This window comes from Fusarium graminearum, chromosome 3 (genome assembly GCF_000240135.3).
Source record: "Fusarium graminearum PH-1 chromosome 3, whole genome shotgun sequence".
In the NCBI taxonomy this organism is placed as follows: Eukaryota; Fungi; Ascomycota; class Sordariomycetes; order Hypocreales; family Nectriaceae; genus Fusarium; species Fusarium graminearum.
In genome coordinates this window covers 4,371,199-4,388,644 of record NC_026476.1, presented here as the reverse complement: position 1 = coordinate 4,388,644, position 17,446 = coordinate 4,371,199, and the positions used below count along the sequence as shown (strand labels likewise).

Genomic DNA, 17,446 nt, shown 5'->3' with positions numbered 1-17,446 from the left:
ATACATCTATCAGACCAGGTCCCAAATACAAGACCAATACTGTATCTAGGTATAGATATGTCTTTTTCCTTTTGTCTAAGCAGATTAGATACACTTGTTTCCAGTCCCACTCCTGACCAAAGTAACTTTGGTGGGCAAGGGTGGGTTTGTTTGATGCGCATATATTTCACATTCACTTGTAGAATTTAATGTCGAACAGTAGACCATATTCTATCTAGTACTGTATGATATCTGTAATCATCTGCATAATTGAACCCTAAACCAATGTTAGTGTACAGAGCGAGGATAACTGCGATAGACATGCTGGGATTCGCGACCAAACTCCCATTACGGTCATCGAATGGATCACATGCGTCTGAAACTCTGAGATGCGAAATGTCAAATCCTACGGGGGCACAAAGGAACTGCTGAAAGCCCTAACCCTGGAACTTGTATAGTATTAGTTGATGCACTCCTTAACCTCAGGCATCTCTAACATGTCGTAGGGCCCTGTACCTAGAGAGCAATAATACGTCCATAGTCCCGATTTATCGTGTTTTTTTATTATGGTGCCTTAGGCTCCGTGATCTATGCTGATGAATAGTTCTCAGGCCGTATGCACGTGCCAAAATACTTGGTACATCTTTCGTATGATAGGGGCGAAATCCGGGACCTTTCATGCGTTGTTAGAGATTAAGATTGTAAACATGAATATGGTGATATACACTATGAGCAAAGTATAGCTCGCCCGTAGTTGCAAGCTTACAAACTGCCAGCTTGTCCAACGCAGGGTAGCGACAGTCTGCCCGGTCTCTTCAGTATTCTAACCTCTCAGCTTTTATAGTTACAGACCAAAGGATACAGCTATCCACTTCTCTGTGGACAGAATATTGGCGAGCTAGCTAAATGATTTTCTTGCTCTTCAGATCGAAACCTTTGAAGTCTTCAGACAACGGTCACTATGCCTTCTGATATGTGAGAATCTCGGAACAATATACACATATGACGAACAGGATGGACGATTGAAACCAGACCCTCTGAGCAAACAGTAGTGAAAGTTTGGTTTGGTAAGCATCTCGCAACCTTATGAACTCTGTGGTCGCCAATCGATTAGATGTGTACCTTGGTTGCCCGGTTCAGGCCTCTCTGATGATAAGAAAACTTGGCTGCTGCAAGCATAAGAGAGTAAATTCGCAAGTCAGCTTACGCCACTTAAGATGAGCCTCACAGTCCTATTGTTCTTATGCCCTAATTCTGCATAACCTTCTGCTGCTTGTTGGTACTTATTCAGGTTCAATTTCATATCCAGGGTCATGTGAGTTTGGCCCTGACGAAGTTGTCATGATTCGACTTGATCTTAGCTCCATAAATGGCATCCAAGAGATCAGTAAATTGAATCTCAAAAATAAAATAAACTATGCCTAAGAGACGAGAGCAATATCAAAAAACTGCAAACTCCTGAGGCATACACAGGTGATGAAAGGGGCACATCATAAGATGTCCTGTAATCTTAGATTTTCTGGATCTCATCGAGCAATCCCATGATCCTATCGTCTTACGCTTCTATAAGTCGCCATTTATTAACTTGATAGACTGTTCAGTCTCAAGAGCCTCAAGGATTGGTCAAGAGCTTCGAGTTTCCAAGTGGCACGATATTATTTCGCAATTGCCATGTACATGTAGGGTACGTCCCTTCACTTTGTTACCATGTATCTCTCCACTTTACTTCAAAGTTCCATCCAAAACAATGAGTTATTAAATGAACAGAAAGCTTTAATATCCATTAGTTCTCGTTATCCGAAATGAGTCAGTCAGTGACCCCAGAAAACACCGATATGTTGGCCATCTTACACCACCATCGCATAGTCGACATCAGCCGCAAGCAAGCGAGGGTGCGTGTCCAAGTGGCAAAACAAACTGACTCAAGCAAACAGCCTATCTTCCGTTTTGGTACATCAAGCCCATTCCTCTTGTCCAAAAAGGATGTGCCACTAAGGAACCAACAAAGGATTTGGTGGAGATTGAGTTTATGTGCCTGGCACTGGCAGCACCTGAGAGTTGACTTTTACGGAGACAAATCCACTCACTCTCTACTGCTTGTTTTGTCACCAGCGATTGCCGGAGAAGAAAAACGCCGAGAGAATTAGATGCAATTGTCATTGTTTCACGGCCTTTGTTCTTGTTCACCTCGTCTTCGGACTTCAGCTGCTTGGCAAAGCCTGGATCTGGTTGTAAGTGCAGTTTGTGTAACCCACATTTTGCCTCACCGCTGGATTTCTTCACAGGTACGGCAGATTCACGATGCATGCATGGAAAAAGTTTGAGACATATAGATAATTTGTTGTATAATATTAGAGCTATTAATGCCAATGCTAATTATAGAGGCTATCCAAAAGAAAGAAGCAATCATTACCCTTTCATCATCATTAAATCCATCTCGTTGTTTCCCATTAATTTAAAAAGTCTCAGTCTAAGGGCTGTACTTCTTCCACTCGATCTCGGAGACATCCTTGTAGCACTTGGAGTCGAGAGCGTACTTGTGACTGGAGTACGATCCCTTGGGGAGTGACTCCAGCTTGTCGCACTGGGGAACGAGGCGGATGGGCGCACAACCCTTGGGGATGTTGCGCTGGATCTTGTTGTTCTTGTCGATGGTGATGCGTGCTTGCTCAATGACCACGAACTTCTGGCCGCGGTAGTACTCTATGCTCTTGTTGCAAGCAACAAAGGTCTCGGGTAACAAGTAGGTGTAGGGGTCGTCGAGCCGGTTCAATTGGACACCAGCAGTACCAGGCTCGAAGTTGAGCGTAGCACCGAAGAGGTTCTTGTTCTTCTTATCGGCAACGAGAGCAATGCCGTTGGGAGTCAAGGGAGTACCACCATCGCTGATGACGGTAGCCTCGCCGTTTTGACGCTCCTCTTTTGTGCCGTTCTGGTAGAAGATGCGGCCGTCCTTCTCGGTGATACCAAGAAGGGCGAGGCCGGCTCCTGTGTGGATGCCGGTGAGCTCGAAGTTTTGGATGGGAGGATCAAAGTCCAACGAAGGATCTGTGACGTTGACGACAAGCTTGAAGCCCTTTGATGTCAAGCGTGATGGGTATTTGGGGTCCTTGACGATGTGAGGCTGGACCGGTGAGGCCGCTGCAAGGCCGATAAGGCTGAGGAGGAAGGTTGATGTGAGCATGATTTGTGTGTTGTTCGAGATGTAGAGCGAGGGTGGAAGCCAAGATGGGAGAGGGTTTGTTCGAGGGAGGAGGAAGAGTATTAAGAGTATGGTTTGGGAAGACTGTTGAGTTAAGTCTTTGAGGATTGACGATAATACAAAAGAATCAAGAAACAAAAAGTGAAGGGGATCGTATCGGTTCTTAAATGCCACCTCAAAAGATCGCCCTCAGCTGGTCGGTCGATGTAACGATGAAGTTTCTCTCTTGGCTGGCCGATCAAGGTGGCTGGCTGGCTAGCATGGGGATGGAGGTGGATCCTCCGTGAGCCGAGAGACTAGAGACCCGCTACAGTGGATATCTTAGAGGCTCGGGCGAGCTTAGCGACTCGCTACAGGGATCGCCGGTGCGGGGAGTCCCCTGTGGACCGCTGCACGGCCAAGTCGGGGCCCTGAGGGCTTGGCTCAATACGAGGGTGTTGCCGTGACTATTTCGTCATTGGATGATTTTCAAGTCGGCCGATACCGCTCCAGTAACGGCAACCACCAAGAATTCATGAGGACAGGCGATGTTTTCATCTTCATCATCAACCTCCGTGATCTTTCATCACTATTATGGATCATTATCATTTGTTTACTTTATATATGAATACTCTTCTGTATACTTCAAACTCGTCAAATGAACATCGCATGATGAGATCCAGCATTCCTGACGTCAAGAGATTATGATGTCCGTTTCGAAACACGACGAAAATCCACCACAAATCCGGGGATCCTAGTAATTGACGATCCGATATCTCAGTATCCATAATTAGCCTCCCTTTTCCGTCTCTCAACTTGTTGCAAGCAAGATAGAAATGCCAATTGTGTCGTCACATGCCGTGATATCAATCCATTGGCGTCTTTTCTCGCCGATGAAAACCCAAATCTGTGGATCTGCTGAACTACGGTAGACAAACATGCACAGGCGAGACCGATGCCAAGGAATAGGATACGGATCTTCTTTGTTTGACAAGTGACAGGATCAACAGGAGTGAGTAACTACCCAGTAGTCACTACCTTCAGCCCCGTGTCACCCGAAATGGCGGCCTGTTCAATGGGCATTCCGTTTTGTCATACGTTAATCATAACCTCATCGCGTGGCATTGAAGCCGCAACAGGGGTTGAGGCTCACTTATCCTCAACGCTCCATGACGTTTATCTCTACCATCTCAACAAGATCCTTACGAACATGGCGGTTTCATATTTTCGATCATGATATCACCAACACCCTTTACAAGTATCACTACGATGATCTTTCGTATCCTCGCTTCATATATTATCTCATAAATGTGGCTCGCATCTCACTCCGCGGTGATCTACAGCAATCATCGACAAAAGATCGCACAAAACATGCCTGAGAATATGACAAAGGCCCGAGCTTGATGTTAGGGTACACTCTGTGCAGCCTCAGCCTCAGCCTCGAGGAATTTCAGCGCGCTATTACGCAGCTAAATTAACGCATAACGTTACTTGACGGCTCAAAACACCATCATGATGCGGGCCAGACCATATCTCTCATGATGCGAGAGGGGATTTTGGTTAGATCAAGTCTATTATTGATAACCATATTTTCCATACTTGCTAGTCTAGGGATTCTGCATCTCTCATGCTTTCAACGGCGTGGTTCTGCTGTGGGGACACATCAACAATCTAGACCTGGTGGAGTTGACGACGTCCTCCATTCTTTGTATCCCACTTGTTATACTTTGGGCAGCTGTTTTACCCCAATTTGTGGCTTGTTAATGACATCGTTAGGTGGGCTTTTGCAACGTCTGTGAGCCGACGAGATAAGGCACTGAATGTCGGTGTCGGTCAAGAATCAAGAGTGTGAAGTTTCTCGCTGCGATTTCTAGTTGATGGTATCAATATCAGTCGAGGTTATTATTAGTGACACGGGTTGACAGGTGTTGGCTGCAGACTTATTCCAGTTCGTCAGGCACAAGTCTGATCGATCAACTCTCATCTCCAATAAGCACTCAGGGCACTTTCAGTTGGAGCACACCAAAAATTCCCTTTTGAGTTATCTCCAAGTCATTGTTCGTTTCTCTGTTTGGTTCATATGAAGCAGTCTAAGTCAAAGTTCCCGTAGCCCCGAGCTGCATGCAACCATCCCTGCTCATAAGCCAATGATACTCAGCCAAGACTGGAAGGCCTCCCCTAGTGTGCATTTTTACACTTTTCAACCAACTGGCCAACCATTTACCCATGATATGACTTTTTTATCCTTGATTGAGGGGTGTCAGGGCTTTCATTGGAACTTGCCGTGCCAAGAGGTTGCAGAAATACCCGTTCAAAGTGTCATTGCTGATTATCTTTGCGCTATCAAGAGACTGAGAGGGGTGAAACACTTTATGTCAGGAAATATAATCTGGAAATATAAAGCCAGCTCTGTTCTTCTGTCAAATATGCGTTGGCAAACCATCTTCTTTTCAATTCCAACAACCTAGTTCATGAGCGACCATCAATCAGTACCCCAGACTCAGGACGGGTCTACGGAACAGAGTTTCGTAGACTCGGACTATTCATTCAATGGTAAGTGTCCGCCTCGAGTCATTATCTGGGGTTGCTCCACCGGTCGCTTGTACTGACGCTGCACCGACCCGTCTCTAGTCTTCGGAGCTGACTTCGGCGGTTTTTCCTTACCTCTGGTGACCTCTCATGAGAGTGTGGATCAATGGCTTAATGTGAGCTCTTGGTCTCAAGACGCCGCTTCTCTTGGCTCAATGGATCAAGAGAACGGGTTTGGTGCGACTGCGAGTTCTGCGCCTCAGTCCCACGATAGCTTCTCAGAGGCCATCTTCTCGTCTCCGATGACCGGGATGGATTCCCATCTCAGCAACATCGACTCGACTCCATTCGTGTTCTCAAGTTCTCCCGTGCCGTTTCTTGACCTTCCAACCGCCCCAGGTGATGCTTATAAGATGGCATCGCTCACTGGTTCACCAAACACCGCAGCCGCTCTATAGAGCGTAGGTTCAGCGTGCGACCATACGAGCGATACCATTCTTGACTCATCAGCTGCGTTAGAAATTGACGGAATACCAGCACATTCATTTGATGTCGTTTCGTCAGAGTTCGGTTCATCTCCTCCCGACAACAACTCAGGCTCCGAGATAAGCAGCAATCAGACTTTCAGAGAAGATTCGGCTATTCGTTTGAAAAACAACGAGTTTGCAGAGCATGGAAAATGGCTCTGCATTTGGCCTGGCTGCGATAGGTTCTTTGGAGAAAATCGCATGCGAAAGTGAGCTCAAGAATCTGTCCTTTGAACTGACTTCGTCACTAACCGTGGATTCAAGTAATCATCTTCGAACTCATCTGAAGCCTGTTTACTGTTCGTGGCCTGGTTGTAACTTTCGGGATTCTTGTCAGAAGGATATGCGACGACACTACAAAACCCATCGCTCGCGAAAGACTGTGCAGTGTCGGTTTTGTGACAAGTGGTTCACTAGGAAATGTAACTTGGGTAGACATGAGCGAGAGATGCATGGTGGGAAGAAGAGAGTCAGGAAGTAGTAGCTAGTAGGTCTATTCATAGTGTGCACAGTCTTCAATCACATTCCTTTATTATATTTATCCTTGTCAGACAACTTCCAAGTTAACCTGCCGCGTATCAGGTACTAAAGATACCTGTTTACTCAAGTCGATCATGCTAATCTTCCAAGTCTACTCCTCCATCAGATTCGTCGTCGCTGTGTTCATAGCTGTCATCGACAGATCCATCGCTGAACTCATCTTTGTTCAAGTGTGCCAGCGAAGCAGAGTCTATGAATGTTAGTCTCCAGCGTGTCAAATGAAACTAGAACTCACCATCGCTCCAGCCTGAATCATCTCCAGATGCTCCTTGAGATTCAGAGAGATCACAGGCCGCCATACTCGACGTGATATTCGTCACCGAATCCGGCTGCCACGGGTTGGGCTGTTGTTGACTGACGATTTGCTTCTCGACAGCCGAGCCCAACTCGCTGCTAAGCATTGCCAACACTCGACGCTGGTCTAGCCAATGCATGTTCTCCTTGCCACCGGGCAACTCCACGGGTCTCCAATTCAGGTAGGGCTTTTGATGTGATTCTGGTTCCACGAACTTTCCAGGGTGATGTCGAAAGTAAATCTTGCAGCAGAGGCACGCAAGCTTACTACAGGCTATGTATCGATCACTGCCCACGAACTTGCGTTGGTTGCGGTGAAATTCCTCCAGCATTTGGATCTCAGAATGTACGCACAGTCGGCCTGAATCTTCATCGTACATGTTCTTGATAGCCTCTTCAAGATTCATTGGGCCGCTCAACCAGGCGACGTAGCTCTGCATATCCTCGAGACGGGGGTCGTTGGCTGGCAGCATTCTTTTGACTATCGAGTTCAAGTTTGTAAGACCATCCGCAGGTGGTACTTTAGCTGGGCCAGGGGCGTCCACTCGTCTTATTTCGTATGAATTGAGAAGTGGCCCCAGTAGAAGATAATCCTGAACTAGGCATGTAGATATGCGTACTCTCTCAGCCAGGCGACCTACGAAGTGCCTGACGGCTCGGAATGTCTTTGCAGTTTCCGGGGGTGCCACACTAAGCTGATGGCTCAAAGTTCTCAAAGTTGCCATTTGAGGATCGTGGCGAGCATCATAGGCTGTCTGGCATAGAGTGAGAGTATCAGTTTCTCCCGAATACGAGAACTGAGATAGCCATTCTAACAGAGCACTTGACCCTAGATTTATGTTAACAGCATCAATTTCTTTGGTCAAGTCAGACTCACCAGGCTGTTGAATCGTGTCAGTATCCAACTTGAGGTACTTCTCACAGTATCTAGCAGCTCTATGCAACAGTTTGCACTCCTTTTTCAGTCGTGGTGCAGCAAACTCGGCACATGTCCTTGCCAGTCTATCATTCAAAGCTTTCTGCTCAACCTTGGTGTCTTTGCGCTCCTTGCGTAGTAATTCAAGTACTTCGGTAAGGAAGGTGATGACATTGTCATTTGGAGTTGAGTTTGCTGCAATCCAAAACACGACGCTTTTCTGCTTATCCTCGAGGGCCATAGAGGTCGTAGTATCTCCTCCTTTTCTATAATCACAGATGTAGCTCAAGTTCTTTAGGAATCTGCGCCTAGTATCTTGAAGAGTGGTGGGAACATGAGAAGTGACGGCGTGAGGGCCATCTACTCGCTTAAGAATGTGAAAGAGGGCGAGATTCTCAAAGAGCCGTGAGAGTATCTTGCCATATTTGTCCAGTCGCGGTTTTCCGACACTGACCATGTTGTTGGTTCACCTTTTGAATGTATTGATTGTAATAATGATGTTGGGAACTGTTTGAGAAGAGAAATTCTACTTCTATCGCACGCCTGAATGGCTACTTTTATACATGATGCCATCTCCTCTCCTCTAAGTATGCTTAGAGCCGTACCTGATTCGAGGGTGTAAAACCTTCCATCTAAGCCCCCTCATATTTGTGTTGGTCGGCCTCCCACATTAGAGCAAAAGGCAGAATTGGACCGACTGTAGTCTCTACTGAGGCCGAATCTGCTGTGGATACCACGAGTTCTTCATATAATTCTTTGTCAGATAAAATGGAAAAACTAGGATTTGTGTTCTTCACTGTGTCCCATCCATGGCAGTAGATAGCTGGCCAACAATTGCCGCCAACGTTGCACTGATTTTGAGGTCAAGGCTTTATAGGCTAATCACGTCGGACAGAACCCGTCTTTGTGATACATGATTCTCGGAGGGCAACTTTAAGCGATGATGTTACCCTGCTCGAGTTCGATCAAGTTCGGGTTCAGGATAATTGTCCGTGATATAATCGCCATCGATCCATACATGAATGTTTCAACCTAACAATTACTAGCGTCCCAGACGCTCGGGCAGTTTTTCCACACCTATGATCTGCATTTAGTGGACCGGTCCCTGAAGCGACAGTGAAGAGAGAGCGTACTTTGCTGGGACACTCGTCATCGAATTGCGGGGGCAAGTGCCACAGGAACAAAGGAACCGTACAGTACAAGTAACAAGGCTAAACCATTGGATGCCTTAAAGATAGCAAAGAAAGGTGGCTGTAGGTGTTGAATACGGATATATCAAACGTCTATACGTCTTTACGATGAAGGAGTAAATCAACCACCTATTTATACAGGCAACCCTTTTTAAAAAATAGTAGAAATTTGTCAACACCCATAGACTATTTAGCGAATAGCTTCATATTAGCAGGGATTAACCGGTATTTCTGATAATTAAATCCCTGTGAAGGTCTCCTTCCTTTTTTTTTATGCCTGAAAATTCTCCGGGCGGGAACACTTTCCCCAGTGCAGAACCTGAGAACCTCCTCAGTGGTCCCCTCATTAGCTATCTCAACTTTTTTTACCCGTTTCTGTTCTCGTCTGACCTCAATCCATTCCTTTCCTTTTCTTTATCCACCAACTTCGAATCGACCTGTCCTCCTGTCGCCCGCCATGCCTTCGCTCGACGGGCTTCCCAATGAGGTCCTCCATAACATCGCCTCGTTCCTGAACAAGAAATACGATATAGCTGCCCTCTCGCGCGCCAACCGACACTGGTACGATATCGCAAGCCCGATTCTATGGAAACGCGAAGCCCGATCCGATAGACCTGGCGCCCTGCACTGGGCAGTCGAGAATGGAGATGTTAAAGTCCTGCGCCGTGCTCTAAAAGCTGGTGTCAGCCCTTCACGTCTGGCCTACACACACAGACCCAAACCTCGCATCGACCCCTCGCACAAATGGTACAACTACCATTCCAGTTACTACGATGATCCCATGTGGAGAGTTCAAGATGACGATCAATCTGTCGATTTAGATGCATCATATGTGCTGCACGACGCTTGCGATTGCTTCGAAAGTGGCTGCGATGACGGCATTTTCAGCGATTGCAGATGGGAGGCCATTCATGTTGCTGCAAGTAAGGGGCGAATTGACATGATTGAGATCCTCCTTGATGCGGGCGCCTCCATTGACGCGCCTTCCTGGGGCGTGTGCTTGTGTCGCCCGCATTTACCTATCGAAGCCTTCAGCGAGTCACAGGCCGTCGACGAAGGAGAACTTGAGGATTTGCACGGAGGAAACTGGACTCCCCTACATGTCGCTATATGTCACGGAGAATTAGACACGGCAAAGTTTCTTCTGAAACGCGGGGCTTCAACGGTTATATATCAAGGGATTGACTTTGAGCTGGATCCCACTGCTTGGAGAGATGACGACGTTGCTCACGACTCGAGTCGGTTCAAGCTGACAGCCTTGCATCACGCTGCCAAACACAATATGCTGGATTTGTTAAAATTTCTCCTGGACGACAAGTACCAGGAAGACATTAACGTCGAAGGGCCATTCATGGGCACCCCATTATTCCAGGCGATCTGGTATGGTCACTGGGACACGATAGTTCCGCATCTTCTGGAGCAAGGCGCCGACCTGGATAGAAGACTGATCGAGACGCGCTTGACCCCGCTCATGATGGCCTGTTTCTCACGTCGTTTTGATGACGCCTCTAAACTCATTGATTTGGGCGCAGATGTCAGTACCTTGTCAGTGCATCGCTTCAGTATTCTTCACTTGATCCTTGGGTCGCGTCGATTCCGCCCAGAAGACTTCTTCGACCCTCTCGGCCCCCCCACAAAACCTCTAAGCAACACATCTGAGGCTGAAATCATTCAAAAATTCATTGCCAAGGGCTTCGATGTCAACGCAAAGGAAGCCGTTCTTGGAATGACACCGCTCATGGTAGCAAGTGCAGGCTGCAATACTGATGCCATACAGGCGTTGCTTGAGGGTGGCGCCAATGTCAACGCGTTGGATAATGATGGCCTGACTGCGCTCGCACGAGTTGGCGAGACAGCTGAAGGCTCTTCTATACTGGGTTTATACGATTCTGCAAAGATGCTGCTCGATGCAGGAGCAACATTGCAGGATTCCTTGGATGAGGTTACTCCTTTGAATATCCTTTGCACTCGGCACTGTGAGCCATACTTCAACCGCGAGTGGGATAATCAACACGCTGCTTTGGCTAAGCTACTCATCGAGCACGGTGCCAATCCAAACGAGAAGGGTGCCTCTGAGGGACGCCCTTTTACAGAGGCTGTGGTGCATGGAAACCTGAACCTCGCACAAGCAATTCTCGAGAACGGTGGTCGGCCAGAAGAAGGCGATCTAGAAAATATCCTCACAGCGTCTGTGTATGATTCCTACGACGATGGAAAGACTGAATTCATCCTACGCATCGATTATGCCAAACACGGCATGACAAGGCCATCAGAAGAGTTTCTGTTGGACCTCCTGAAGACAGCACTCAGCCAGCAGCTCTGGACAAGGGCGGCCGATCTGATGAAATCTGTGCCGATACCAAATGAGCTCTGCGAAGGGCTAATCTTCCGCTGCTTGGAAAAGCCTTCGCCAATTGCTGATGAGCCATCGAGTCTAATTCAAATACTTCTTGACCGAGGTCAAGATCCCAATGAGCTGTTCAATGGCGAGCCTCCGTTGTATTACAGTTTCAAATCAGCGTCTTGCTGGCGAACGACGCCTGTGTTGGTAAACGCAGGCGCGGATATCTATATGCCGACAAAAGCGATGCCAGACGGAGCCTTTATGTATACCATAACCAATGGGTATCAACCACAAGCATGTCAGATACTTCTGAAGCATCCAAATGCACTGCGCGACAAGCCAGAACGACTGCATCGAGAATGTTGGTCAACTCTTATCTTTTGGGAGCCCCGCACAGGCATTCGCGGCGTTGGGCAGCCAAATTTCTATCACATACCACAACTCAACTGGTCCTTCACAAACCAGTTGATCTCCGCCGGGTTGCGAACTGACGTGAAGACACTGGATGACAAGGACGTCAAGGAACTCGTGGAGCAAGCGATTCCGAAGAACGAGGTCTTGCGGTTTGAGGGTCGAAAGGTCCTGGAAGCACTTGACATTGTCTACACTGAACCTACAGTGATAGAGATGCTCAACGCTACCATCGTGGGAGATGAAGAAGATCCCGAGGATTTCGAGTACGGTTCGGTGAGCGACGAGATCGACGACACTGACTATTCGGGTCTCGATAGCGATGATTACGACAGTTTCGACATTTTCCCTGGCTATATGGAAGGCGAAGAAGACGAGGAGAACGACCCAGGAGATCAGGACGGCGAAGGCGGATGGGGCGAACAAGGTTATTCGAGTGATTCCGATGACGATTACGACGATGATGGACATATACCGATACCTGTACCTTTCTTGTTTGGACTGATGATGTAGGACGTACGGACTAAGAAACGAACGGTTCAGTGTGGTTATTTTTGCTTGAAAGCGACCCAACAGGGTAAGGATTTCGACGGGCTGTCCATGGATATGGGCTATACCTGGGATGGCGCTTTACGGATGGATCTTGGTGGCTGTATTTTTGGGATGTATGATATCCCTGAGCTTCATATTGTAATCGAATAGACGAAACTGCCTCTGCGGGCTGAAAACTCGGACACAAGGCTTTTCATCTCGTGATCATTCCGAGTAGATTAGGTCGGTTGGATTGGACTTGCTCTGTGCGAAGTTGAAGGTTTCAAAAGACTTTGCTCCCCATGAATCACGAGGGCGGTGCCCAAGAGTACTGAGTTTCGGATACGTCTCGTTAGCCTCTCGTCGTTCGAGTCCAACAGTCGATTGCAGACGCCGAGTTGCGGAGACGGTATTCCCGACGTCGGCTGCCGACTCCGACAGGGAAAACGACTCCCACTAACGCCAGGGGCAACTGAGCAGCCTCACTAAGACTACCAAGGCAGACTAAGAAAGTCTTGTTGCTCTTATCTGACAGGTCGGAGATGTCACGGCGTTGTGGGACATATTGACCTGAACCGTCACAAGGGGGATCAAAGAACCTTGAAGGTTTGATTCAGTCGCCATCCAGAGATGTAGGGTATCTAGCATTCAATAAATGGAATTATAAGTTATTGGTACCAGTCAAGCATATGGTGTTGCAGATTCAATAATAAATCAATAATACAGTCTTTTGATATTTGTAGACTACTGTGAGGCCATACTGTTACGTACTCAGATCGCATGAATTTACAACGCACTCATGATGTCCTCAGTTCGGAAGACGGACATTTCCCTGACCAACATCCAAACCCATGCGAGAATGCGGGGTAGTATCCCAAAAGGCAAGCTCATGAGACGATATCCAAAGTTAATCAAGGTCATGCACACGAATTTGAATAGATTGAGTCCAGAAGCTTGGCTTGTCACTTTGTGGCGTTGCAACTTTGTCCGGAGATGAATGTGCGAATAAGTTGTCCCCACATCCGAATCGGAGAACGGGGCACTACGGCCGGGCGGCGAGATGCCGAATAGCGATGGACAAGGAAAAAAGGACTCCAGTTGGACGAGAATAGAATAGAATTACATAGTAATATATTGATGTTTGAGGCATATGATTACAGAGGCTGGGCTTGCCCATGAACAAGGGACTGTTGCGGTAATAGAACGCGGCATGCAGATATGAGACGATGGGAGATTTTTGGCGTTGATGATTACGGGGTGATGAGATGGGACTGTATCATTGCTTGCTATCATACAGTTACTGTCCAAGGAAGTGATATCAGAATCTCAGTGGGTAAAATCGGTCCATCTGTGGTTCTGCCCAACATATATCATCATTGATACCATCTTGTTTGCCAGCGGATTTATGACCTTGATAACTCCCCAATTCCACAACTGGCCTCCGTAATATTGGAGCCCGAATAGATAGTTGGTCTTCCGAACGCAGTATGTTGGTGGCAGATTGCGGTGCAGTGCAGCAGTAGCTGTTACGGCATCATCCCTCCATCATGACCATGGTCCCCCACTTACACAATCCCATGCCATGTCATGTTAGCGAGCGGACATTGTATACCTAGCTTGTTATTTTCTCCAACAGAACTCGATTAGAATGTTCTCTCAATTGGAGAAGCCTCACGCAAATAATATGGTTCCTCACTGTAAATTATTCCAAGAGACGGAAAAGTCTACCGCACCTGCCGTGTCGTGTCGTGTCTTGCCGTGCTGCTGAGTTGAAGCTATGAGGGGAGGTTGGATCAACCCCGCTTCCTTCCGTCGTCCCGTACAAAAGAGGTAGTTTCGATACCCCACCTCGACAGGGCCTCAGGCAAGATCGGTCCCCATGATTGGTTGGTGGCTATAGCTCCTGGAGCTCTCCCCAGTCAAGGTTAAGTCATACCAAACTCCGAACACCGAGATATGCCCTCCATCATGGAAGAGCCATACTTTCCTCTTCTGGTAAGCCCCATCTCAAGAGAGTGTGGTCGTACTCGCACGCGCTCCCTCTCCCCCGCTCTATTCTGTCGAGGCGCCTTCATCTTGGGACGGCATCTAGCGGTTCATCGGCCGGTCGCCGTGGTCAAGATACTTGCGAAAAGGGCCAATTCACTACCGTACGACATGTATCTCATGGGGTTCGCTGCTCAGAGTCCGGTCTCCCATCGGTTGCCATTCTCGGCGCTTGTCGTCGCCTCCTCCTCCATCTAATTCTACGGGGATGCATATGGAGAAAGAAAGCTTCCAGACTTTGACGCCTACCAAACCATACTGCACTGTACCGTTCCGTACACACATGCCATGACCCCTGACCCCTCTCCCCTTAGGCTCAGAATGCCGACAGCTTCGGGATTCGCGGGATTGATGGAGATTCGCTGTTGGGCTGTGTGAGCGAGTACTCGGCCGCCCTTGGCCGTGTCACGGTCCCCATTCCGTTAATGGCGAACATGCAGCAACCCATTCATTGCACTGCAGTGTGTGAGACGTGGATCCTTGGCTGTTTCCGTGTCGTCTCGTGTGGAGAGCATCCATCACACATTAGGTGCCTATTACTTGGTGATAAGATACATAGGTAGTCATGGCGTTCCATCGAGAGCATAAATATCTGGCATTGGACCCTCGATAATCTACTTTCCTTCCTCCTCACTCTCATCATCATCATCATCATCATCTTTCTTCCTTCTTCTCACCTTTTCAACAAAACAAACAACCCTCTTCACAACCGCCAAAATGGTAAGCGTTCCCCTCTAAACCCACTTCTCCAATATCCTCTTGAGCCTCATCTAACACATCAAACAGGTCAAGGTTCTTGCAGTTCTCTACGACGGTGGCCAGCACGCCAAGGATGTAAGTTCTTCCATCTCTCTTCCACAGCCCAGTTTCTCTTCACTGTTCGGTCAATTACCTTCAATGGTCGTTGATTCTACCTCGAACACTTCCACATCTACCGACAACCACAAACATCTCCCCACACACCATCTCTCCACGCTTGTCGATCTCAAACGCGGGGAAATGGTCTCACTACATGAGAATCAGCCACTATCAGCCTAATGATGCGGGGCAATGTCTGGGCAAACATCTGCAATAGCATCAAGGATTTATGTTTGGGTGACAGTGCATCGCTTCTTGGCTCTCATGTGGTTTACACTGCAGGCGCCTGGAGTGACAGCAATGCAACCCAACTTACACCCAATGTTTCAATCCTGCATCATTATCCCTCAATCGTGTCTCAAACCACACCTTCATGGCCAACAGCAACTAACATGTTCCATAGCAACCCCTCCTTCTCGGAACAACTGAGAACGAGCTCGGCATCCGCAAGTGGCTCGAGGACCAAGGTCACACTCTTGTCACCACTTCCGACAAGGACCGTGAGGGTTCCAAATTCGACGAGGAGCTCGAGGATGCTGAGATTATCATCACCACTCCCTTCCACCCTGGTTACCTGACCGCTGAGCGTCTGGCCAAGGCCAAGAAGCTCAAGCTCGCTGTTACCGCTGGTATCGGCTCCGACCACGTCGACCTCAACGCTGCCAACAAGACCAACGGCGGTATCACCGTTGCTGAGGTCACTGGCTCCAACGTCGTCTCTGTTGCTGAGCACGTTCTCATGACCATCCTCGTCCTCATCCGCAACTTCGTCCCTGCCCACGAGCAGATCGAGGCTGGTGAGTGGGACGTCGCCCATGCTGCTAAGCAGGAGTTCGACCTTGAGGGCAAGGTTGTCGGCACTGTCGCTGTCGGCCGCATCGGTGAGCGTGTCCTCCGCCGCCTCAAGCCTTTCGACTGCAAGGAGCTCCTCTACTTCGACTACCAGCCCCTTTCCCCCGAGGCTGAGAAGGAGATCGGCTGCCGCCGCGTCGACACTCTCGAGGAGATGCTCGCTCAGTGTGATATTGTCACCATCAACTGCCCTCTCCACGAGAAGACCAAGGGTATGTTCAACAAGGACCTCATCTCTAAGATGAAGAAGGGTTCTTACCTCGTCAACACCGCCCGTGGCGCCATCGTTGTCAAAGAGGACGTCGCCGCTGCCCTCAAGTCTGGTCACCTCGCCGGTTACGGTGGTGATGTCTGGGACCACCAGCCCGCTCCCAAGGAGCACCCTCTGCGAAACGCCAAGAACAACTGGGGCGGTGGTAATGCCATGGTTCCTCACATGTCTGGTACCTCTCTGGATGCTCAGATCCGATACGCCAACGGTACCAAGGCTATCATCGACTCTTACCTGTCTGGTCGCCACGACTACAACCCTCACGACCTCATTGTCCACCAGGGTGACTACGCCACCAAGGCTTATGGTCAGCGTGAGAAGAAATAGATGTATTCATAAAGGAAGAAACGATATGTACATGATGATGAATAGTTTTGGATCAACTGCATTATAGACGCGGGTCAAAAGTAATCAGCGCTGCAGATAATACAATTTGTTAAAGTTAAACCTTCTCTCTCTTTCAGTGACCAATTGTATGAACTGCGACAATGCAGAGCTTATGCGAATCTGACTTGAATTAACACTTTCTACTCACCATCCTTGACTCTGAGTCTCAATGCCCCTTTTGAAGCCTATACGAAACTTGCCAAAGTAATCTCCAGAAGCAACAGTTCTGCAGAGGAAGAAATATCAAACCCGTTCCTGAGATCTGTTACTATCAGCATGTCTCCGTGTTGAATTACACGCAATGCGGAAAACTAGGGTATGCAGCAAAGCCGGTTATCCAATATTAATCATGCAGTGGTATTGAATGAGGCTCGTGTTGGAGAGCTTGCAGAAGTTCGCTAGTTGAACATGTTGGATCAGTTTCAAACTGGAAGCAGAATTCCCTACTTCGCTTTCCATCTTATTTTACTTTGTTACTATACTAATAATACACATGCATAGTCGCTATGTTGATATGCCTCATTATGTAAGCCATCGTCAAACTTCATCTCGCTATAACTTCATACGATGTGTTTCGCCGTCATGACATG

The 17,446-nt window shown here is 48.0% G+C and overlaps 6 protein-coding genes across 6 annotated transcripts; 4 read left to right on the top strand and 2 right to left on the bottom strand.

The window, feature by feature from the left end:
* Window positions 1-1,781: 1,781 nt before the first annotated feature.
* On the top strand, window positions 1,782-2,126 carry FGSG_12870 (uncharacterized protein; the record flags this gene model as incomplete). The annotated part of the gene is made up of 1 exon (XM_011326456.1): window positions 1,782-2,126. One exon carries the CDS (start codon window positions 1,782-1,784, stop codon window positions 2,124-2,126), a length of 345 nt encoding a protein of 114 aa, XP_011324758.1.
* Window positions 2,127-2,301: 175 nt separating this feature from the next.
* Window positions 2,302-3,405, bottom strand: FGSG_06130 (uncharacterized protein). The gene has a single exon (XM_011326455.1). It carries the CDS (start codon window positions 3,161-3,163, stop codon window positions 2,450-2,452), a length of 714 nt encoding a protein of 237 aa, XP_011324757.1. The 5' UTR covers window positions 3,164-3,405; the 3' UTR covers window positions 2,302-2,449.
* Window positions 3,406-5,601: 2,196 nt separating this feature from the next.
* FGSG_12869 (uncharacterized protein) lies at window positions 5,602-6,725 on the top strand. The gene is made up of 3 exons (XM_011326454.1): window positions 5,602-5,713; window positions 5,792-6,425; window positions 6,481-6,725. The coding sequence occupies exons 1-2, from the start codon at window positions 5,632-5,634 to the stop codon at window positions 6,145-6,147; spliced, it is 438 nt and encodes a 145-aa protein (XP_011324756.1). The 5' UTR covers window positions 5,602-5,631; the 3' UTR covers window positions 6,148-6,425; window positions 6,481-6,725.
* Window positions 6,726-6,833: 108 nt separating this feature from the next.
* On the bottom strand, window positions 6,834-8,423 carry FGSG_06129 (uncharacterized protein; the record flags this gene model as incomplete). The annotated part of the gene is made up of 3 exons (XM_011326453.1): window positions 6,834-6,946; window positions 6,992-7,879; window positions 7,928-8,423. 3 exons carry the CDS (start codon window positions 8,421-8,423, stop codon window positions 6,834-6,836), a joined length of 1,497 nt encoding a protein of 498 aa, XP_011324755.1.
* A 2,015-nt stretch (window positions 8,424-10,438) lies between these two features.
* Window positions 10,439-12,424, top strand: FGSG_06128 (uncharacterized protein; the record flags this gene model as incomplete). Its single annotated transcript, XM_011326452.1, has 1 exon — window positions 10,439-12,424. The coding sequence occupies one exon, from the start codon at window positions 10,439-10,441 to the stop codon at window positions 12,422-12,424; it is 1,986 nt and encodes a 661-aa protein (XP_011324754.1).
* A 2,696-nt stretch (window positions 12,425-15,120) lies between these two features.
* FGSG_06127 (formate dehydrogenase) lies at window positions 15,121-16,950 on the top strand. Its single transcript, XM_011326451.1, has 3 exons — window positions 15,121-15,208; window positions 15,275-15,322; window positions 15,750-16,950. The coding sequence occupies exons 1-3, from the start codon at window positions 15,206-15,208 to the stop codon at window positions 16,794-16,796; spliced, it is 1,098 nt and encodes a 365-aa protein (XP_011324753.1). The 5' UTR covers window positions 15,121-15,205; the 3' UTR covers window positions 16,797-16,950.
* The last annotated feature ends 496 nt before the right edge of the window (window positions 16,951-17,446 follow it).

Coding starts and splice junctions, on each gene's coding strand:
- FGSG_12869 (XM_011326454.1), top strand. CDS start 5,632: ATGAGCGACCATCAATCAGTACCCCAGACTCAGGACGGGTCTACGGAA. Junction 5,714..5,791: donor CTCGGACTATTCATTCAATG/GTAAGTGTCCGC, acceptor ACCCGTCTCTAG/TCTTCGGAGCTGACTTCGGC.
- FGSG_06130 (XM_011326455.1), bottom strand. CDS start 3,163: ATGCTCACATCAACCTTCCTCCTCAGCCTTATCGGCCTTGCAGCGGCC.
- FGSG_06127 (XM_011326451.1), top strand. Junction 15,323..15,749: donor GTGGCCAGCACGCCAAGGAT/GTAAGTTCTTCC, acceptor CATGTTCCATAG/CAACCCCTCCTTCTCGGAAC.